Genomic DNA, 23,860 nt, shown 5'->3' on the forward strand with positions numbered 1-23,860 from the left:
CCAGGATTGTTGGGAACGGGCAGGACTCCCCTTCAGGTCTAGGAGTTGAGAGACATCTTCAACCATTTTAACAAGGGTAAGCCCTAATATAAAGACAAGGACTCTCATCTTTAAGACTTTGTCCCTGTCTGGTATATCTGTAGTCTGAATGCTTGTCACTTTTGGCAATACTTATGCATCTTTGTGGCCTGAATGAATGTGAAGTCTTCCCCTTAGTCTGTGGTAATCCCTAAAATATTGGGCTTCCATTTTCCAGCAGTCACAGAAGAACTGTTATTGATTTGAAGAGGCCTAATTTAGAAGGGGGCAGTTTGGGTGGGATTATAATTCCTGGAATCAAAATACAGTGATGTGGAGTTTACATGAGCAGAGTGTGCACCCTCTCCAGAAAGAACACCTGGCTTACTTGATTGATTTATATACCTCCCACCACTCAAGCTGGATCCAGAACTACTCTGGAATATCCATGAGATCTCCAGGGAAGTTACCCAGACTGAACATGATCTGGGGAGAGGCAACCCCTATTATCCTCTCCTAGCTCCCCAGCACCTCCACTCCATCGTGGCCTGGGTGTAGTGGCAAGCTGAAGGGACCAGAAATATCTTACAGGCTAAGAGTTACAGGCTTTGTGTCATCACCAATCCCCAGTGGAAGCTCCTTGGAGGGTGGAATCAGAGTTCTGGGCAAAGACCCTAGAATATGGGGAACCAGGTCTCAATACTGGAGAAGAGCCCGTTACAGTGCCTTCTCCGGCACTGAAAACTATTTGGATACCCATATCCACGACCAAAAAGCAAATGATATATTACCATAACACCATGTGGCCCCATTGTTCCCTACGGAATCAGGAGAGATGGTCTGAACATGAGTTACTTACATACATTAATAATACAATTCTGCAACTGGGACTTATTTTGTAAGAAACAACGTAAATGGGATAAAATACCCTATGTATAATGTCTTATGGCCCTCTTATCAACACCCAGCCCTACAGAAGAAATGCAGGATATGTAATTGGCCAAAGGACGAAAGGGAACAACGTTGCTAATTCTAGAAGCCCCTGGAGAGGAAGAACCAGTCATGTGGGGACTTGTAGGGAAGGGAATGAGGAGGAGCCTCTCTACTTCTCCTTCAAGAGAAGTGAGGTCCTCTAGTCCTACTCAAAAACTAGAACCTTTGCCAATACAGGGAAGTAACTCCTTTACTTCCTCGGGAATTAAACTCTCAGCACTTCCAGGGGAAAGCAAGGGTCTTCCTCCATACTTGCCAGGCCCTCCGAATTCTGTGGAGCTGGCTGTGGCTCCTGCTATGGCAATAGCAGGCCCCAGAATAAACAACAAAAAATCAATATAAGACCAGTATATGATAGAGAAAAATCAATAAAACCCAAAGTGGGTTATTTGACAATACTAGTGAAATTTATACACCCGTTGGAAAGAGTGATCAGGTAAAAATGATAGGAGGCAAAAATAATATCAGGAATAAAAATGGAACATCACTACAGATCCTAGAACCTCCAGACATTAACAAAATGATATTATAACACTGGATCAGACCATCGAGACTAGGAAGAGACTGCATCAACTAATGAGAAAAATATCCAGCTAACATCATAATGACAGGATCAGATTCACACATAACAATATTAACTTTAAATGTAAATGGACTAAATGCTCCAATTAAAAGACACAGACTGGCAAATTGGATAAAGACTCAAGACCCATCAGTGTGCTGTATTCAGGAAACCCATCTCACGTGCAGAGACACACATAGGCTCAAAATAAAAGGATGGAGGAAGATCTACCAAGCAAATGGAAAACAAAAAAAGGCAGGGGTTGCAATCCTAGTCTCTGATAAAACAGACTTTAAACCAACAAAGATCAAAAGAGACAAAGAAGGCCATTACATAATGGTAAAGGGATTAATTCAACAAGAAGAGCTAACTATCCTAAATATATATGCACCCAATACAGGAGCACCCAGATTCATAAAGCAAGTCCTGAGTGACCTACAAAGAGACTTAGACTCCCACACATTAATAATGGGAGACTTTAACACCCCACTGTCAACATTAGACAGATCAACGAGACAGAAAGTCAACAAGGATACCCAGGAATTGAACTCAGCTCTGCACCAAGCGGACCTAATAGACATCTACAGAACTCTCCACCCCAAATCAACAGAATATACATTTTTTTCAGCACCACACCACACCTATTCCAAAATTGACCATATACTTGGAAGTAAAGCTCTCCTCAATAAATGTAAAAGAACAGAAATTGTAACAAACTGTCTCTCAGATCACAGTGCAATCAAGCTAGAACTCAGGATTAAGAATCTCACTCAAAACCGCTCAACTACGTGGAAACTGAACAACCTGCTCCTGAATGACTACTGGGTACATAACGAAATGAAGGCAGAAATAAAGATGTTCTTTGAAACCAACGAGAACCAAGACACAACATACCAGAATCTCTGGGATGCATTCAAAGCAGTGTGTAGAGGGAAATTTATAGCACTAAATACCCACAAGAGAAAGCAGGAAAGATCCAAAATTGACACCCTAACATCACAATTAAAAGAACTAGAAAAGCAAGAGCAAACACATTCAAAAGCTAGCAGAAGGCAAGAAATAACTAAAATCAGAGCAGAACTGAAGGAAATAGAGACACAAAAAACCCTTCAAAAAATAAATGAATCCAGGAGCTGGTTTTTTGAAAGGATCAACAAAATTGATAGACCGCTAGCAAGATTAATAAAGAAAAAAAGAGAGAAGAATCAAATAGATGCAATAAAAAATGATAAAGGGGATATCACCACCGATCCCACAGAAATACAAACTACCATCAGAGAATATTACAAACACCTCTATGCAAATAAACTAGAAAATCTAGAAGAAATGGATAAATTCCTCAACACATACACCCTCCCAAGACTAAACCAGGAAGAAGTTGAATCTCTGAATAGACCAATAGCAGGAGCTGAAATTGTGGCAATAATCAATAGCTTACCAACCAAAAAAAGTCCAGGACCAGATGGGTTCACAGCCGAATTCTACCAGAGGTACAAGGAGGAGCTGGTACCATTCCTTCTGAAACTATTCCAATCAATAGAAAAAGAGGGAATCCTCCCTAACTCATTTTATGAGGCCAGCATCATCCTGATACCAAAGCCTGGCAGAGACACAACAAAAAAAGAGAATTTTAGACCAATATCCTTGATGAACATTGATGCAAAAATCCTCAATAAGATACTGGCAAACAGAATCCAGCAGCACATCAAAAAGCTTATCCACCATGATCAAGTGGGCTTCATCCCTGGGATGCAAGGCTGGTTCAATATACGCAAATCAATAAATGTAATCCAGCATATAAACAGAACGAAAGACAAAAACCACATGATTATCTCAATAGATGCAGAAAAGGCCTTTGACAAAATTCAACAACCCTTCATGCTAAAAACTCTCAATAAATTAGGAATTGATGGGACGTATCTCAAAATAATAAGAGCTATTTATGACAAACCCACAGCCAATATCGTACTGAATGGGCAAAAACTGGAAGCATTCCCTTTGAAAACTGGCACAAGACAGGGATGCCCTCTCTCGCCACTTCTATTCAACATAGTGTTGGAAGTTCTGGCCAGGGCAATTAGGCAGGAGAAGGAAATCAAGGGTATTCAGTTAGGAAAAGAGGAAGTCAAATTGTCCTTGTTTGCAGATGACATGATAGTATATCTAGAAAACCCCATTGTCTCAGCCCAAAATCTCCTTAAGCTGATAAGCAACTTCAGCAAAGTCTCAGGATACAAAATCAATGTGCAAAAATCACAAGCATTCTTATACATCAATAACAGACAAACAGAGAGCCAAATCATGAGTGAACTCCCATTCACAATTGCTTCAAAGAGAATAAAATACGTAGGAATCCAACTTACAAGGGATGTGAAAGACCTCTTCAAGGAGAACTACAAACCACTGCTCAAGGAAATAAAAGAGGATACAAACAAATGGAAGAACATTCCATGCTCATGGGTAGGAAGAATCAATATCCTGAAAATGGCCATCCTTCCCAAGGTAATTTACAGATTCAATGCCATCCCCATCAAGCTACCAATGACTTTCTTCACAGAATTGGAAAAAACTACTTTAAAGTTCATATGGAACCAAAAAAGAGCCCGCATCGCCAAGTCAATCCTAAGCTAAAAGAACAAAGCTGGAGGCATCACACTACCTGACTTCAAACTATACTACAAGGCTACAGTAACCAAAACAGCATGGTACTGGTACCAAAACAGAGATATAGATCAATGGAACAGAACAGAGCCCTCAGAAATAATGCCACATATCTACAACTATCTGATCTTTGACAAACCTGACAAAAACAAGAAATGGGGAAAGGATTCCCTATTTAATAAATGGTGTTGGGAAAACTGGCTAGCCATATGTAGAAAGCTGAAACTGGATCCCTTCCTTACACCTTATACAAAAATCAATTCAAGATGGATTAAAGACTTAAATGTTAGACCTAAAACCATAAAAACCCTAGAAGAAAACCTAGGCATTACCATTCAGGACATAGGCATGGGCAAGGACTTCATGTCTAAAACACCAAAAGCAATGGCAACAAAAGCCAAAATTGACAAATGGGATCTAATTAAACTAAAGAGCTTCTGCACAGCAAAGGAAACTACCATCAGAGTGAACAGGCAACCTACAAAATGGGAGAACATTTTCGCCACCTACTCATCTGACAAAGGGCTAATATCCAGAATCTACAATGAACTCCAACAAATTTACAAGAAAAAAACAAACAACCCCATCAAAAAGTGGGCGAAGGACATGAACAGACACTTCTCAAAAGAAGACATTTATGCAGCCAAAAAACACATGAAAAAATGCTCACCATCACTGGCCATCAGAGAAATGCAAATCAAAACCACAATGAGATACCATCTCACACCAGTTAGAATGGCAATCATTAAAAAGTCAGGAAACAACAGGTGCTGGAGAGGATGTGGAGAAATAGGAACACTTTTACACTGTTGGTGGGACTGTAAACTAGTTCAACCCTTGTGGAAGTCAGTGTGGCGATTCCTCAGGGATCTAGAACTAGAAATTCCATTCGACCCAGCCATCCCATTACTGGGTATATACCCAAAGGACTATAAATCATGCTGCTATAAAGACACATGCACACGTATGTTTATTGCGGCATTATTCACAATAGCAAAGACTTGGAACCAACCCAAATGTCCAACAATGATAGACTGGATTAAGAAAATGTGGCACATATACACCATGGAATACTATGCAGCCATAAAAAATGATGAGTTCACGTCCTTTGTAGGGACATGGATGAAACTGGAAATCATCATTCTCAGTAAACTATCGCAAGAACAAAAAACCAAACACCGCATATTCTCACTCATAGGTGGGAATTGAACAATGAGAACACATGGACACAGGAAGGGGAACATCACACTTCGGGGACTGTTGTGGGGTGGGGGGAGGGGGGAGGGATAGCATTGGGAGATATACCTAATGCTAGATGACAAGTTGGTGGGTGCAGCGCACGAGCATGGCACATGTATACATATGTAACTTACCTGCACATTGCGCACATGTACCATAAAACCTAAAGTATAATAATGATAATAATAATAATAATAATAAAAGAAAAAAAAAAAAACACTGGATCAACGAATTTGTAAATTTCTAGGAAATGAACAAATTCCTTGAAAAATACAACTTGCCAAACCTTGGCATAAAAGGAAAACTGAAACCTGAACAGTTATTGAAAAAAATGATTTCCACAAAAGAAAGTTCTGGCCCAGATGGGTTTCACTGGTGAATTCTCCTAATCACTTAAGCAATGAATTACATTAAATTCTTCTAGATAATAAAAAGGAAAAACCTCATCCCAACTCATTTTATGAGGCTTGCAGATGTATCCCTCTTTGCCAGGCAGCACCACTCACCACTCCCCTTCTGACTGGTGGCTGGCTTACTTCCCTCATGCCTCTGAGCAGCATATTCCTATAATGATCTGGCCGTTGTTGATCCCCATTATCACTGGGGGCCCAGTTTGGGTTGTGTTGGGACTGACACCTCAGTAGTCAAGTAGATTTGGTAGCTCAAGTTACCAGCATAACAAGTTCCCTGAGAGGGAACCTCAGAGTGGGATGGTTCCCACCCAGGCAGGTGTCTGATGGAGAGGGAGGTTTTGCTTGGGTCTATGTACCTCTTACAACTGCTGATTTGTATAATGAGAAATCCCATCTTAAAGGCTTACCAGTGAGCCCATGAGAGTTCAGAACTCTCATAAGGGGAGTATTCTTCACACATAACCTCACATGGTCAGACATGCAGACCTTAATGGCAACTCTGCTCATGGTGGAAAAGAAATCTACCATCATGGCCAAAGCTAAGGAAGAGGCAGACAAAATGTAGGTTGATAACATGGGCTACCAAACCTACTTGGCTGCTGAGGTGTCAGTCCCAACAGCCGACCCAAACTGGGACTCCAGTGATAATAGGGATCATTACAGCAATATGCTACTCAGAGGCATGAGGGAAGTAAGCCAGCCACCAATCAATTGGGGAAAACTCCAGGAAACAGAACAAGACCCTAATGAAAATCTATGCCAATCCCTAGAGAGATTAGAAGTATGCCTCTGGGATTATCCCCCTTGGGACCCTGACTGTGGACAGTAAGGAGATAAGGCATGCATAAGAAATATTACAGCTGTTACAGGTAGTACAGTTATCTAAGAGGTTAGTGGTGGTCCACGGTTCGGGTCACCGGAGGGGAATTCTGAAGTTATAAAAGGAAATAACCTAGCCGACACAGCTGCTAAGAAGGCAGCATGAACAGTTGAACGTTTGCAAATAACCCTGATCCCCAGATTTGTCACTCCACAAGTTTCGGCCCTACTACTCAGAAATTAGAAAAATCCAAATGGGAAGGGTATCTCCCACATTAGGATTTGGAAAGATGAGCTATTAATGACAAAGGAAGACTCTAGATTCCAGAAAACCTAGGCTAGGCTATAATTAAATATGTCCATGAATCATCACATTTTGGTATCCATTCTCACACTGCCCTAAAGAAATACTTGAGACTGGGTAATTTGTAAAGGAAAGAGGTTTAATGGACTCACAGTTCCGCATGGCTGGGGAGGCCTCAGGAAACTTACAGTCATGGCAGAAGGCAAAGGGGAGGCAAGCTTAGGCTTTCTCACACGGCAGCAGGAGAGAGAAGAGTGAGGAGCGAAGGGGAAAGAGACCCTTATAAAAGCATCAGATCTTGTGAGAATTCACTATCACGAGAACGGCATGGGAGAAACCTCCCCCGTGATTCAATCATCTACCCAGGTCTCTCCCTAGGCACGTGGGGATTATGGGGATGACAATTCAAGATAAGATTTGGGTGGGGACGCAAAGCCTAACCATATCAAAACCTTACGCAATTGGTTGATGAGGGTAATAAAGGTACCCAATCCAAGTGGTAAAATAGTCTAAATCTCTAACAGGTGCCACAAATATACACAAAATAATGCTCAGACCAGGCTCTCTGTGCCTCAACTAAGGGGCGGGGGCAGGCATACCAGGAGAATGGCAAATAGACTTTACAGTGATGCTCCAGGCACCTGGAAACCTCATGTACCACCTGATTTGTGTGGACACCTTTACTGGCTGGATAGACCTTACCTTGTCACACAGAAAAGGCAAATGATGCCAGAGCTTTACTCAAAGACATCCTCTTGAAGTGTGGCTTACCTTGATTGATCCAGAGTGACAATGGAGCTGCCTTCATTTCCAAAGTTAGCCGGGGGGTATTCTCTGCCTTGGAAATCAAATGGAGGTTACATGCAGACTGGAGGCCCCAGTCATCTGAAAAGGACAAAGATACTAATAGAACCATAAAGGTCACTTCAGCTAAACCATGCCAGGAAACTCATGAAAGCTGGCTAAAGTGCCTCTCCATCAAACTAACATGAGTTCAGCTGGCATCAAAAGGGAAAGTGAGACTTAGCCCTTTTGAATTACTATACGGAAGAGCTTACCCTGGCACAATGGAACCTTTGACATGCCCTTATGGTGAGACTGAGAGGGATGTAAAACATATTGTGTATTTAGGAAAATTAACACAAGTTCTCAATCCAATATGTGAACCTGTCTTCCAGTTGGATCACCTCAAGACCAGCTAAATCCTATCTGGACTGGGTCCTACCCTGTGCTGATAACCACTCACTCTTCTCTTAAATTGCAGGGGCTCAGACCCTGGATCTGTCATTCCGATTGAAGCCTTCACCAGTGCCCTCAGACCAGGCTTCATTAGATCCAACTTATTCCTATGAACTGGCCTCTGATCTTAAGCTCCTCTTCCAGACAAGGGACACAGATAAGTAAAATGTGCCCTTGCAATGCTCTCGATATATCAGGAATTTCTTCATTCTTAGAGGAATCTCTATGCTCTTTTACATTCTGTAAAAACTCTTAACTGGTGCTAAATCACCATATAGTATATACAATGAACTTGGTCTCTCTCTACTGGTTAGTCCCTTTTATTACCATGGCCAGTGGTCTCTGGGAAGACAATACAATAGTCAGTTTTCCCCACATCACAGTGAAAGGAAATGGCCTGTTCCAATGCTGGATATGCTATGGGCACCCATGAGCTTGATCTGCCCAAGTGATAGGACTTGTAGCAATCCTCACATTTCACACTCACCCACAGAACTGGAGAAAGCTCCCCTTCCCTGTGGTTACCCTCTTCCCAGAGAGTGAGGAACTCCCTTGCATCACCTTGACTAGCACCTCTATAGCAAATGCCACCTAGGTGTCAACCTTGCTAAATGGCTCAGCTATACACCAAGTATGCAGAAGCTGTGAAATTCCTCCAGGGCAGACTTACTACACTGACACAGGACCAGACACAAAACCGAGGTAACCGGTCTCCTTGAACACTACCACCTGCCACCCCAATATGACTTACTGGTGTCCTGACATGAACATCACTAAAAAATATTGGAGACAGAGCAGTAAATGGAGTTCATGGTAAGGAATACCAAGCCCCAGTTTCTGGTACACCCAGGTAAACAGGCCAACAGCTTATAAGAATAATGTCTCAGCTGACTGCAGGGATAGGGACCACCTGCGGGGTGGGCCTGTCTTCCTTCATGTAAGAATAATGGCACCTGGAGCCAAATAGCACAACTATTAAATGTCTTGAGACTGAGTCTTGCTCTGTCACCCAGGCTGGAGTGCAGAGCCACGATCTCAGCTCACTGCAACCTCCGCCTCCTGGGTTCAAGCCATCCTCCTGTCTCAGCCTCCTGAGTAGCTGGGATTACAGGTGCACACCACCATGTCCAGCTAATTTTTGTATTTTTAGTACAGACGGGGATTCACCATGTTGGCCAGGTTATTCTTGAACTCCTGACCTCAAGTATCTGCCTGCCTCGGCCTTCCCAAGTGCTGGGATTACACGTGTGAGCCACTGCGCCCAGCTAAATATCTTTATCCCCAAATGAGTATGTGCCCATCTGGGGGAATGTGCTCATCTGTGGGTCCCCCACAAACATCTACCCCATGCCGGTTTGCCTCGAGGTTCTTTCCCTTTACCCCACTTGGCGTCGCTCATCCCTGCATGGAGAATGTTTGGATGGAAGGACAATGTACAATTGGCCTGCGAGCCCCTCTGATATTGAGGCTGTTGAGGCGGGTCTACTACAAGTCAGGTCAAAAAGAGCAATGTGTTGGGGCCAGGAGCGGTGGCTCACCCCTGTAATCCCAGCACTTTGGGAGGCCAAGGCGGGTGGATCACGAGGTCAGGAGATCGAGACCATCCTGGCTGACATGGTGAAACCCCGTATTCTACTAAAAATACAAAAAAATTAGCCGGGCGTGGTGACAGGCGCCTGTGGTCCCAGCTACTCAGGAGGCTGAGGCAGGAGAATGATGTGAACCCGGGAGGCGGAGCTTGCAGTGAGCTGAGATGGCGCCACTGTACTCCAGCCTGGGCGACAGAGCGAGACTCCGTCTCAAAAAACAAAAACAAAAACAAAAACAAAAAAGCAATGAGTTTAATTTGTGGGGGATGTGAGCAGCATCCAGGATGGTTGCTCTTTGGGGATATGCTTATCATGAAACCACTGTAAAAAAACTTGACTAGAAAACTTCAGTCTTTAGCATCCTCAGTTGATTCCTTGGTTACTGTGGTGCTAGATAACGGTACAGTATTAGACAATCTTTTAGTGGAACAGGGAGGAGTTTGTGCAGTTACTAATTCCTCTTGCTGTCCCTGAGTAAACACCTCAGGGGAAACAGAAGTTGACATTAAGAAGATCTATGCCCAAGCCTCTTGGTTACATGCTTTTAATCCACAGGGCCATAGTTCTATTTGGGAAGCTATCAAATGGGCAACACCAATTACTTGGTAATATTCTGCCCCTAGTAGAACTATTAACTTTATTGTTTGTACTACTGTTGTTTGGTCCCTGGATCTTAAATCTCTTGGTAAAATTTGTATCTTCCAGATTAGAAAAATTTCAACTGCAACTTCCAACAACAATACCAGCCTTTGCAGACTTTCTTGGGAGACCTCAAAACACATTTAGATTTAGTGTCTAGAGATTTTCACTCCCCTAATATCTCTGGACACGGCATCCCTAATCAGCATAAAGTTACAGAAGAATGACCTCTCAAGAATGAAGAGTCACATATCTCTAGGGGAGGAAATTTGTAGGCCAACAGGAAGGAATCCAGGGAGTACAGGAATTTTGTCAATTCAAGCAATCAGCCTGTGTTACAGCCTCTTGCCATGAAGCCAGTTTTATCTCAAACCCTGTGTGAAATGTGGTCACCTAGTTGGTTGGAACCACCTCCTCAAAGACCCTGACCACTTACAGATGAACCCCAGTGAATTTTCCTCATGACCGTGCTAAAGCCTGCACCTCAGGAGACGTGTAGCTTCATTACCACAACATGCAACCTGTGTGCTGGCACCATGACTCACTGCATCTGTGCCACTGGGAACCCTCCTCTACATGCGATGATGCACCCTCTCCCCTCTCCAACACCACATAAAGCCCTGCTTTCATTTTCTCTTAGGAAACACTGCTTTGGAGAACACTCCCAGTGCTCTCCTTACTTGTGACAAGTAATAAAACTCCTTTGGTCAAAACCTGCGTTCTCATGGAAAGTCATTTGTTACTTGCCAGGGGAATAAATTCTGGTTTGTTTTTGTTTTGATAACATCCAGACAATGTTCCAAACAATCATTCATTTGATCATTCCAAACAGTCATTGGGAACATACAAAACGTATCGTGATTTACAGTTAAAAGACTGCTTTCTTCATATATTCTCTCCCCTGAAAATACTTGCACTGGTGGTCTTTGCTGGAGAGGGGATGAAACAGAAGCTGCCTTCAGGGAAGAGGACTGAGGAGGCTGGAGTCTCACTTCAAGGAGGGAAGAGGGTGGTGCTTCCCAGGTTAGGTGTGATCTAGGCCTAGGATGAAGCAATTCAAAAGTGAATCCCACCACAGTTCAGAACCAGGGGCAATGATGCAGCCTCTGCTTAGGCTTCCTGCACCTGTGCAAGAACAAAAATCAACCAAAACAAAATAAGAGGCTCAAGGTCCTGCCACACATAGGGAAAGTCTGATGGCTGCAGGAGTGGCTGTACAAGGTGGTGACTCTGTGGTTTGTAGCAGATGCTCTCAGCCCCCACAGAACTGTGCAGTGTGGGAAGCCATCCTTAGTTCTGGGGCAGAACGGACACTGAGGGAGTCCCTGGGATTGTGAGGTTGATGCCTGGATTCTTCAGCCTGCACTCAGCCAGAAGGTGTCCTGGCACAGGACAGGCAGGAAGACTGCAGTTGTGAGAATCTCCACAACACGTCCCCTTCCTGCCACCTTCTGTGCTTTGACATTGCCTCGGGAACATGCCCATGGTTGGTGGCCTGGGGAAATACTGTTATAACGTGAAAGCAAGTCCATAGATTTCCGGCTTAAAGGAACCCAGTGGAGATGCTAACAAGTTCTCCTGAGGAGGTGCACTCTGGCTGGTGCTGGGAGGAGCTGGCTGGCAACTGCCACCTGGGCCTCCCAGGACCAAATCTAACTGCCCTGGGAAAGTGTCTGGATGCCACAGCTTTGGGCCTAGAATCATGCTCATCATTCCTCATCAGACTCCATCTTTGCCTGGGTTCTTTGCAGACCCAGGTTTCAGACAACAATTTGTTTCTATTCTGAATAATAATGTCTCACAAGAGGTGGAAATAGTCACATTGTTTTAGAGTTTATGTAAAGAGGGGCTTAGAGGTATTAACCCTCTCATTTTACAGGGAAATTGGCCAAAAGTGCTTCATTACCTTGCCCAGCAAGAAAGGGAAGAACTAGGAGTTGACCTCATGCACCATGGGTTCTTTTCCCAGTGTCCTCTTGGTGGCAGGGAGCCCAGGGGGCAGGATCTGAAAGCTCTGAACTGTGCTTGAGGGCAGGGCCTGCTCTTGGATACAGCCTCCCAGGAAGTCTTCTTGGTGGACAACTGGCCCTTGCCAACCTTAATACCGGGGTTTGCTGAACTTAGAGTGAGGCTGTTGAAAACCTTCCTCCAGCACTTTGGGCCTTAGCTGTAATTCCAGGCCACACGAAAAAAAAAAAAAAATCCTGTTACACTGTGATCCAGTTACCAGGTTAAGTGCTTTATCTCATTCATTGACTCATCTTTTTCAGAAGTTGTCCTTTATGTTGTAAGTGTTGGTTTCATGTGTAATGATAAATGGTCTCAGGCTTTAATCCCAAAACCGAGTGTGGGTGGAGGAAGATCCATCAGCCAAGGCTGGTTGCCTTTCTCCCCAGCCTACACAGAGAGTCCCTAGGGGACTGGGGCTGAGAGGAGGCTGTGGACCCAAGACGCCTCTCCTGCAGCATTCTCTGGGTGTACCCGGTGGGCATCTAACCAGACACCCGCTCCTCAAAGCCCACAACAGTGCTCCCACTACAGCACATTGTGTTTCTAAAGAGACAGGCTACATTTCATTCTAAGAGCCCATTTCCCTCAATTGATGCATTTAGACACCTCGGTGGAGACAATGCATAGCTCCTTGCATCTCTCCAGATGGGAAAGAATTGTTTACTATTAGTTACTCTAAAGTTTTTATTTTCTAAAAGTATAAAAACACATACAAAACGGCACTCATTCTTGAGAAATGATCATATCATTGTAACACACAGCCCAGTGGATAAGGCCATTATGCAGAAAGTATTGCTCGCAAACCATTAGGAATTTTAATCACCACTCTACTCCAGATTCTTTAGAAGTTACAATTTCTAAAATACACATGGACAAAGAATAAGCTTTATTCAACCAGACTCACAAAAGTAAGGATTGTGCTTCTCTAGGTTCATAAAATAGAATTCCAAGGCTCTGAGGGAAATAAACTTGTGTCAGTCCCAGGGAACTTTTCTCCCCAGAAGGTGATTGGTCACTCTCTGTACAAGAAAAGAAAGGCAGGAAAGAAGTTAGATATTACTGCCATCAGAGGCAGATGCCTCTCCTCCCCGCAGCCATGTCACCAAGGAGAATCAGTGTGGTCCTACTCAAATCTTGTTCATTTTACTCTGCTTCAGAAACTATGGTTGTCATATAAAAAATACTTCCTGAAACGTTCAGGAAAGAAGATCTGTAATCAATATCTATTATTTCTATAGAGACACAGATAATCCATCAGTTCCCACATACAGTAGCATAAGGAGAGGCCTGGCCCTGCGATGCTGACGCACCAGACAGGCGGTGTGGTGCCTGGGACCTCCACCTGAGGCACCCGCCTGGGTTCTGGGGCCTGCTCCAGAAGCAGCTCCCATCCCACATCAGTCTGGTGACTGACGGGGTGAGAAGGAAACAACTACAGTGAAGGATATGGCCCTTCAGGCATAGGAGCCAGTCAGGTTTCTCAGAGAATTAACTGGTAACACCAACCCTGCCCCGTGAGGTTCTTGGACTTGCAGCAACACTGACTCCACTGGGACAATGGGCAGGGCATGGTGACAAGTTGGAGGCCTCTGACCATCCAAGTGGACAACTCTTATGCCGCAGTTATGCACCTTCCAGTTTAACAGTTCTAGAGGCATCTGACTCACCAATGAGGGGCATGAAATCACCACCTGGGACTCTGGAATGGAAACCTGATAATTCTGGTATTTCCACCATGATATGTCAATGAACTCCTGTGTGTGAAATTTGGTTTCACTCCAAATGAATGCATGGAAAGGGCCTTACACAATTATGGATGGGGAGCTAAACCTGATTTAAAGTCTAATTACAGATGCCTTCTTCCAAATTTCAACACTGGTCTGGTGCACTCTAAGTTCATTCCTCAAATGCGGTTCATTCTGACTGCACACTCAACAGGCAACGTGTTTTCTCCATTTCTCTTTCCCCCAGTGAACCTGATCCATCCCACTCTAGACAGAGGACCCACTGACCTTTTTATATAGCTGGGCTCGCAGCCGGTATGACTTATATTCTGATTTTCTCTTCTCTTCTTCTCTCTTTTTCTGTACTTCTGGAAGCTGCTCATAAATCCTTCGAAATGGCACAAGTGAAAGGACAGAAAGCGGGGAGGTTACCAGGGTGCAGATGCACGAGATCTCCTCTCACCATCCCTCCCTATGCCTCCCACTCTCCAGGAGCTCATCCCTCCCAGAAAGGCCCTGGGACCCGTTAGATACTCCTGGCCTGGGGGCTCACAATCTGGAAGAGCAGATAGATAAATACAAACCCAATAAAATCCTAATAGTGCTTATGTCTGGGAAAGGAGTGGGATAAAGGGGGGAAAGGAGTGAGATAAATGAGGTGAACTTCTACTTTCCACTCTACATGCAAAAATGGATTGTTACAATATAAGATAATGAACAGTGTTACTATTGTGTTTGTAAACACAAGTGAAATTATGGAAAAGTACTGAAATGGTCACATCTACAATAAGTCCTAGAGGAGAAGAAACTTGGTCTGGTAGAAGGAGGTTCGGAAAGGCTCCAGAGAGGAAATTAGAGGTAAGTTTGGTCTTAAGACTAGATAGGAATGCCAGGTGCAGTGGCTCAAGCCTGTAAACCTAGCACTTTGGGAGGCTGAGGTGTGTGGATCATGAGGTCAGGAGTTCAAGAGCAGCCTGGCCAAGATGGTGAAACCCCGTCTCTACTAAAACTACAAAAAGAACAATTAGGTGGGTGCAGTGGCAGATGCCTGTAATCCCAGCTACTCAGCAGGCTGAGGCAGGAGAATCACTTGAACCTGGGCGGCAGAGGTTGCAGTGAGCCAAGATTGAGCCACTGCTACACTACAGCTAGGTGACAAAGTGAGACTCCATCTGAAAAATAATAATAATAAAACAATAATGATAGATAAGAGCAGAAAGGGAATGGGGAGAAGGGCAGAAGACACTCAAGGAAGGGATAATGAGTGTTGGTAAAAATGAAGTCGAGGCTTCCTGAAAAGGAGTGTAAAGGAATAGGTGGGAAACAGGTGGGGGTGAGGGTGAGGTGGGCTGTGGAGGATCTTGTGGCCATGTGAAAAACATGGGATCTGTTCTAGCAGGGGTTGGGTGGCAATGATTTTAATTGGGGAGAAACACAAATGTGCATTTGATAAAGGCACTCTCATTGTAAATACATTTCCAACAAAACAACAGTTAAATAGATTATGAAGTATAATGGAATGTATATGTTACAAATATGTTTCATGTATATCAAACAAAAAAGTTTCAGAATTTTTAATGTCATAGGAAAGGTTCACAACATAATGTTGAGTAAAATAAAGCAAGATACAAACCTGTATATGCAGTATGATCAACAATTTGAGGAAAAAAGTGTGTGTTATGCAGGTCTCTACAACATTCCCACGCCTCCCACCAAAAACAGGACTAGTGTTATGTTTAGATGGAGGGCTGATAAGTGATATTCATCTTCTTTTTTCTACTTTTCTCTATATTTCCTGAAGTTTTCTATAATCTGGAAAAAAAATCACTGGATTGATGCAGGGCTCTGCGGGAAACAGATTAGAGAAGGTGAAGGTGTCTCCTGAAGGCCACTCTGGAAGAAGTGCTTCCAAATAAAAGAGCTACGTTCTTTCCTCTTGAAATCTTTCCTTCTCACGGGAACCTTTAAATATCTTTGACAGAGATAGATGATGACAAAAGATGAGTAACACAGGCTGCAGAGATAGAACTCCTTAATGGGACACAATTGAAGGCCAAACACCAGGCTCTAACCCCAGCTGTGACCCTAACTTGCTGGGTTATTTCCCCTCTCTGGGTTGTAGTTTCCTAAATATTAAGAGTTACTAGATGATATTTAAGATTCTCAGATGGAAACACATCACTTCCTTTAAAAGAAGCCATACAAGAAATAAACGTCAATAGAAGCAACCTAATGAAAATGTACCAGTTTAAAAACAGTTTAAAAAGTCTCTCAGAAGATGGGCACTAAATCCACTCATGTAAGTATATTTCTGGTTGAAAGCATTGATACGTTGTAGGAGATGTCCTGCCTGTCTTCCCGTAGGCAAGCTTCCTAGTCCCTTACAGCAGTGACTGCTCTTGCTGAGGTGAGAGTATAAGTAGCTGCCCCACAAGAAACCCTGTATAATTTCCCCTAATTCCATTTTGTGATCTGAGTTAGAATGAAGCAGTGGTTCAAAAATAATTTAGACTTAGGGCCCCCTTCACACTCCTAAACGTTGAGGATCCCAATGTAGGTTTTATCTATTGATACTGTATCAAAAATTAAAATTAAAAATTGAGAAAAACTTTATTTTTTAATTCACTTGAAATAACAATAAGCCTGTGACATGCTAACATAAGAAACCTGTATTTTTAATGAGAAATAAAGACGTTTTGCAAAACAAAAAAATGTTAGTGAGAAGAGTGGCACTGTTTACATTTTTTAGAAAACTCTTTAATGTCTGGTTTAATGGAAGACAGCTAGACTCGTATCTGCTTCTGTATTAAGTCTGTTGTCCCATCTTGCTCTGGTTAAAGTATACATTAAAAAATCCAGCTTACATATAGATTTTCCACGTATTTGGAAATGAGAGAAGTTATTGTAATATTCTTTTCAGGTAACTCTTGATCTTCTTTGATATTACACCCAAACTTGACATATGATAGCTTCTTTTCTTTTCTTTTTTTCTTTTTTTTTTTTTTGAGACAGAGTTTTGCATTTGTTGCCCAGGCTGGTGTGCAGTGGCGTGATCGTGGCTCACTACAACCTCTGCCTCCCAGGTTCCGGCAATTCTCCTGCCTCAGTCTCCAGAGTAGCTGGGATTACAGGTATCCACCACCATGCCCAGCTAATTTTTGTAGTTTTAGTAGAGAAGGATTTCACCATGTTGGTCAGGCTTGAACTCGTGACCGCAAGGGATCTGCCCACCTTGGCCTCCCAAAGTGCTGGGATTACAGGCCTGAGCCACTGTGCCTAGCTGACAAGTGGTAGTTTCTTAAAAATTAGTTGCAAGGTGGAATCTGAAAACATGTCAGTAAATGTTTCCTATTCTGTTACATAAAAATCCATCAGTCTATCTTGTACTATTTCAATGAATCTTCTATCTATTCCCTGATTTTGCAACAAAAAGCAATAATCATCTGGAAAATCCTGGTCCGGGGAGTTATGCAGATCTTCCAAATGTTGACAAATGTATTTGGATAACATGAAAAACATCACATTTGTTAATGTCACTGCTTATCTCATCAGAAAGGTCTAAGTACTAAGAGGTCATCAAGCCCATGGTGGTGAATACAAGTTTTCTAGAATTCTATTGTTGGCTTGAAAACTCACATTTTCTTTGGCAACAGATACTGTCAGACATTTTCCTGAAGTCACAGACTCACTTCTTCATTTTCAAGAAAATGTCTGCTACAAACACAAGTCAGAATAATTGGTTTTCTGTCAGTTACTCTTTCAAGTAAAAGTCATGTTCCAGGAAAAAGGCAGCTGGTTCAGCTCACGACACAAACCATGGCATAAGTGCTTTTCCTTGAAACAGTCATCATCTTTCACTGTGCTAAGGAAGTGCTTCCTGTGTACCTCCATTTACACTGCTTCCTTGTTCTTCCACCACACTCCTGGTGGGAGGCTGTGTAGGATACAATGCCTACTAGACTAGTACAGTTTGGTGCCACTGTCTTGAATAGTGGTAAGACACCAATGGTTTTACTCCTCTCCCAGTACTCTTGCATCATCAGTGCAAATAGCCAACACAGCAAAAAAGGCACAGAACATCCTGGTGTCATTCTGAAATTAGTTTTGACCTTGCAAATCGCCTGAAAGGGTCTCAGCAACTTCCAGGACACCACAGACCACTCTCTGAGAACGACTGCACTAAAGCATCCCTTTGGATTGCCTATAAGGGCTGACTAGATAGAATAAAAACAAGATTTCAAGAGGAATGCTTAAAGTCCATGAGATAAACTGTTTTAAAGTACCGTTACTGCAGAAGCATTATGCCAACTAAGAGACTATTCTTATTAAAGCAAGTCTCCAAAGAACGCCTAAAAACGTCAACCTTAACTTATTCTCTGGCATTCTCATGATCAATATATGAATATCTGAAATGAATTAATTTTTTAAAATGTTATTTATTATTTTTTGAATACAGAGTCTCAGTCTGTTACCCAGACCAGAGCATATTGGTGTGATCATAGCTCACTGCAGTCTCAAATTCCTGGGCTTAAGAGATTCTCTCACCTAAGACTCCTGAGTAGGTGGGATTACAGAAATGTACCACCACATCCAACACTCAAATGAATTAATTAATGACTAGCTAATGCTCGTTCATCATGGCACAAAATTCAAAAATTATAAAAAGTCAAAAAATCTACTACATCAGTTATCCTTTCCAAAGGCACTCAGTATTATCACTTTTTTCTGTCTTCCAGAAATATTCTATACATGTAAAAGTATACACATCTACATAGGTACAAATACTTATTTTTAAAGACCACAAATGGTAACAGTGTTCACCTGCTTCGAAAATTTAATTTTTTAAAAAAGTTTAACTTAATGTGTTCTGGAGAACACTGTTCTTTCTCACCCTATTGGATCAATTCCTAGAAACGGGATTGCTAAAATAAAAGGTGTGGCCCAAATACATATTTAATTTTATTTCAAAATAATCTTTTTTAAATTTTTTTGAGATGGAGTCTCGTTCTGTCACCCGGACTGGAGTACAGTGGCATCATCTAAGCTCACTGCAACCTCTGCCTCCCAGGTTCAAGGATCCTCCCGGCTCAGCCTACTGAGTAGCTGGGATTACAGGCTTGCACCTCCACACTGGGCTGATTTTTGTATTTTGAGTAGCGACGGGGTTTCACCATGTTGGCCAGGCTGGTCTTGAACTCCTGACCTCAAGTGATCCGCCCACCTCGGCTTCCCAAAGTGCTGGGATTACAGGCTTGAGCCACCGCACCTGGCCTAAAATATTCTTTATTTACATTTAGGTTTCTAATAAAGAGGAGCCTAAGACATGCACATTAGTGAGCAGTTTTTCATCTTTTGCATATGAGTCATTCATACCATGATGTGCTATTTTTTTTTCCAGTGCCATAAGTGAGAAATGATTCTCACAACTTTCTCATAATGTTTAAACTTGAGCATAATGCCTTTATTCTAGGTGCAAGCCAGAGCTCCTGACCACTCGGTGGCCTGGTTTACACTTGTATACGTACTCTTGTTTTCTTGGTCTTACCGTTTGGACCTCTGAATCATTTCCTTCTTGCTGATAGGCTTGTTCTTCTGGATAGCCAGGAAGACTAAGCAAGAGAAGAAAGGGTTTTCAGTGGACAGTGACTTAACCCAGAGGGTATGGTGCAAGAGCTGGGAGAGGGAGCTGCTAGGACTTGGTGCCCCTACCCTGAGCTGGCAAGACTGAGTGGGGAGCAATGACCAAGGCAAGCCAGGGTTAAACTAGGGTAACAGGGACAGCAGCCTAAGGCCCTAAGGACATAACACTCTGTAGCAAAGACTAGGCTTTGAATTAAAAAATTGGCCAGTTTCTAGGTAAGGTTGGATGAAAGAATTAGGTAGTGCTTTGTAGTTTTCACAGCTTTCATTATTTTATCAAGATCTGGTTATCATAATTGTTAAGAATGCAGACTCCAGAGGAGGGCACCTGGGTTCAAATCTTAGCTTTTACTTACCAGGTATGTCATCTTGGGAGAGATACTTAATCTCCCTTTGATTCAGTTTTCTCACTATAAAGTAGATATATTAATGGTACCTACTGAGGGTGTTGTAAGCGCTAATGTGAACAGTGCCTGGGCAAGACGTAAGGACTATGTGTTTATTATTATTATTATTATTATTATTATTACCATCCTAAGAGGTAGGGAAGCCTGGAATCAGCCCCATCTTTTCAGGAAAAATCAATATACTTTTGGAACTAACTTGCTCACAGACACAGGGCTGGTTTAAGATGCAGTGACAGGGCGAAAGTAACTGGGCTTACTTGGATCATGAATGTGCCGACGGCTAAGTTGGGGAGGTTCTGCTAGCTAAGAAGGTTTGAGTCTTGGCAAGCAAAAGGTCGCTGTCTGCCCAGGTAACTGGCCTGGCCTGGCCTTTAGCAGGGCTCTGCAGCACAGCAGCAGACCTTGCCTTCTCTATTCCACTCACAGGAAAGTGAACGGGAAGGGCATACCTCTCTTGGGCAGCGGGCGCATGCGATTCTGGTGGCCCTGCCGTTCCTTGTCACTGTTGAATAGTGCATCCCGCTCGCTCTGTAACATGCTCTGAAGCTTCCTCTCCTGGACTATTAACTTCAGGCGCTTTATCCGCTCCCCAGAGCGGGAGATGAAGTCAGGTCTGTGAAACTGAAGCGATTCCTAAAAAAAAAGAGAAAAAAAAAAGAGAAAATGCCCAGCCTCAGATTAATGATGCAATCTACTCTCCATATGCCTGGAAACACACCACCTGCCCAAGAGGTTTGGGGAAGCCTGATTCAAATGCCGAGAAAATATCTAGAGTTGAAGAATCCTCTGACACCTCTCTATGGGGGAGAGCTCCAGCTTGGAATCCGTAGGGATCAAATATATGCCTTCAGCATAGGCCAGGAACTAAGACTATGGCGATTACAACTCTCTGAAACATCAACGCAATACAGCTCTGCCCATGCTGCTATTTTAAAGATCTATTCAAACAAATACATCATTAATAACATTTCCTTTATCCCCCAAGGGACATATCAGAAGAGACTTGGTTTCCTTTAAATCCGACATGGAGCAGAAACAGGAGCTGCGGACATGGAGGAACACGCATGAGGCTGCACAAGCGTCAGGTCTCCGGGCCCTCCACACACAGGGAGCCACAAGCCCAATAAGCAGAGCTGCAAATCCTCCCTCCTGTGGCCTTGTCCCCAGATCCTGAGGGTGATGCACCATCTATGGTTAAGAGTAAGGCAGCCTTTGATGGATGATTAGAAACCCAGCCCTCATGTGTGAAAACAGGTGAACTGTGGAGGTGCTTGAAAAGAGGGTCTCAGGCTTACACCTCAACTCGCCAAGTGACAGAGCCAGCTTCTCTGCGCTTTGCCCTTCTCCCTACACATAGGGCTAAAGTTAAGTCAGCATCACTGCACCTGCAGGGTTGCTCTCACAAATGGCTTCAGTAGGTCTCTGCCATCCTCTCTTACTGGGCCTGCCAGGGAGCTCCGACTGTCCAGGTGCTGCCCCTGCCAGTTCTGCTCCCGCAGTGGCTCCCTCCACGGCCTGGTCTTGGTTATGGGTTCAAACCAGGAGATGCCAGGGCCACAAGTCTTGGGTACATTTTCCTTCTTTGATCCAGACTCCACATTTTCCACAGGAACAAACCAGGAAACTCCTACAGGAAATAGTTTTTAGAAGGAAAACAGATTTTTCACTTTTTTACAGCCCCACCCAGCTCTCAACAAGGACATGCATATAATACAGACTCTTAGGGATCTCAGCTGTCAGCAGCCACAGGCTGCCCTTGAGTCTGGTTCCACTGCAGGGATGACTGTGGAACTGCAGTGCTGGACTTTGAAAACTTGACAAGGTGGTGGCTGGGGGTAGGTGGGGGCCACATAGAGTCATTTGGAAACACAGAGTCAGCATGACAGGGGACTTGAAATTCACTAGTTTCTCTACTACAAGATCTGGAATGAGAAACTGACCTTCATGGGAATTCTTCTTGTTCTTTTTTAACTTTCTGTCCCCAGGATAACCGGTAAAGAGCATTTTCTCTTCACGTTTTTCTTCTGACCAAGAAGTCACATCACTGTCCTCTTCCAATTTAGCCTCGCTGGAACTTGGAGTTGGGAAAGTTATCCCAACATCTCGAGTGTTTTTTTTGGCACCGTTCACAATCTCCAAGTTACCTGAGGGGAAGGATCATAGGTGTCTCTGGGAGTAACCTTGAGGCTGAATTGACAGATTTATTCAAGTAAGTACATGAACCCTTTTTAATGTTTCAAAAATACAATCCCTTTGTGTGGGATGGAGGGATGGGAAGAGAGAGGAAGAGAAGGAAGGACAGGGGAGAGTAGGAGGGAAAAAGAGGGAGAAGAAAAAAGAAAGAGTTTTATTTGTAAGTCATTTTAGGTATTAGAGGGAAAGAAGAACAAATATGGGTTCAAAGGGTAAAGGATTTCAACTCTGATCCCAAGTCAGAAAGACAATAAATACTTAGAGTCCTTTTGGTAGTCACCCAGGTAAGGAAGAGGTTGACAGAAGTAAAGACAGGATTTGAAGGGAAGAAACCAATCAAGATGAAAGTTTATTTATTTTTATTTTATGAAACCAAAAGGTATAGAAAGGCAATAGCTAAAAATCCTCCTTCCTACTTCTGGTCTCCATTTACTCTGTTCACAACCCCATATGGTTCCAGAGAATTCATTTTGCACATTTAAGCAATTCTCTTCCCTCCTTTATTTCTGTTATTAAAAAAAATTCATATTGTAGTATGCTATATACTGTTCTGTACGTTTTCTTAAAATCAATTATATGCCCTGGAGATCTTTCCATGTTAGTACAGAGAGAGCTTCTTCATTCTATGTAGAATTTCATTCATTATCTAGATATACAATAATTTATGTAATCATTCAGCTATTGAGTAACACCTAAATTCATTTTAATCTCCTGCTATAAACAATTTTGTTAATTTTGTACACTGTTTTGCACATATGCAAGTGTATCTATAGGTTAAATTCCACATATTTATAGTATATCTATAGCATACATTTCAAAAGTAAAAATGCTGAGTGAAAGTGATTTTGATAGGAACTGTCAAATTGCCTTTCACAGGGAACCAACTACTCCCACTGGAATATACAAGGGAACCCACTTCCCTACACTCTTGCCCACAAACTTGCCATCAAACTTGAATTTTTGCCAATCTGATAAGATGAAAATTGGCAGTTGGATATAGTTTTCTCTTCATGTCCTTTATTATGATTGAGGTTGAGTATCTTATATGTTTAAGAGCCATTTCAATGTATTTCAATGAAAAAGTTTAGATTCAAGTAATTACCTGCTTGTATGCCCTTGTTTAACATGTGTACATTTTGCTTGTTGCAAAAAGTAGAGTTCGATCTCAGGAAACTACTGGCAGAAGAGGAAACAGAGTCAGAAGAAATCACATGGTTTGCTACCTAGAAAAATAAAAGAGATCTTGTTATTATTACCTGCAGTCAATGTCACAGTTACCCACAGGATAAGCAAACCAACAAGTCCTCTTTCTAATCCAATTCAAACTGTTGAGATGCATTTAGAGGAAGCTTGAGATACTGTGAATTTGCTGCCTTGTATCTGTGATAGGGAGAATGTGGTAGTTGGATA

At 42.8% G+C, this 23,860-nt stretch overlaps 2 protein-coding genes across 5 annotated transcripts in view; both read right to left on the bottom strand.

The window, feature by feature from the left end:
* LOC129026034 (centrosome-associated protein ALMS1-like) overlaps positions 1 to 8,753 on the bottom strand; it is a 66,968-nt gene extending 58,215 nt beyond the window's left edge. The window contains exon 1 of the mRNA XM_054473527.2: positions 7,781 to 8,753. The gene's annotated coding sequence lies outside the window, so the exon portion shown is untranslated. The remainder of the gene's footprint in view (positions 1 to 7,780) is intronic.
* A 4,523-nt stretch (positions 8,754 to 13,276) lies between these two features.
* ALMS1 (ALMS1 centrosome and basal body associated protein) overlaps positions 13,277 to 23,860 on the bottom strand; it is a 224,466-nt gene continuing 213,882 nt past the window's right edge. For all 4 annotated transcript variants that reach the window (XM_054473537.2, XM_054473532.2, XM_054473546.2 and 1 more), the window contains 7 exons: positions 23,553 to 23,673; positions 22,198 to 22,401; positions 21,643 to 21,884; positions 20,707 to 20,890; positions 19,756 to 19,819; positions 14,499 to 14,598; positions 13,277 to 13,505 (listed from right to left, as the gene is read on the bottom strand). In XM_054473537.2, coding sequence (XP_054329512.1) covers positions 13,461 to 13,505; positions 14,499 to 14,598; positions 19,756 to 19,819; positions 20,707 to 20,890; positions 21,643 to 21,884; positions 22,198 to 22,401; positions 23,553 to 23,673 — 960 coding nt within the window. In that variant the 3' untranslated portion in view covers positions 13,277 to 13,460. The remainder of the gene's footprint in view (positions 13,506 to 14,498; positions 14,599 to 19,755; positions 19,820 to 20,706; positions 20,891 to 21,642; positions 21,885 to 22,197; positions 22,402 to 23,552; positions 23,674 to 23,860) is intronic.

This window comes from Pongo pygmaeus, chromosome 12 (genome assembly GCF_028885625.2).
Source record: "Pongo pygmaeus isolate AG05252 chromosome 12, NHGRI_mPonPyg2-v2.0_pri, whole genome shotgun sequence".
In the NCBI taxonomy this organism is placed as follows: Eukaryota; Metazoa; Chordata; class Mammalia; order Primates; family Hominidae; genus Pongo; species Pongo pygmaeus.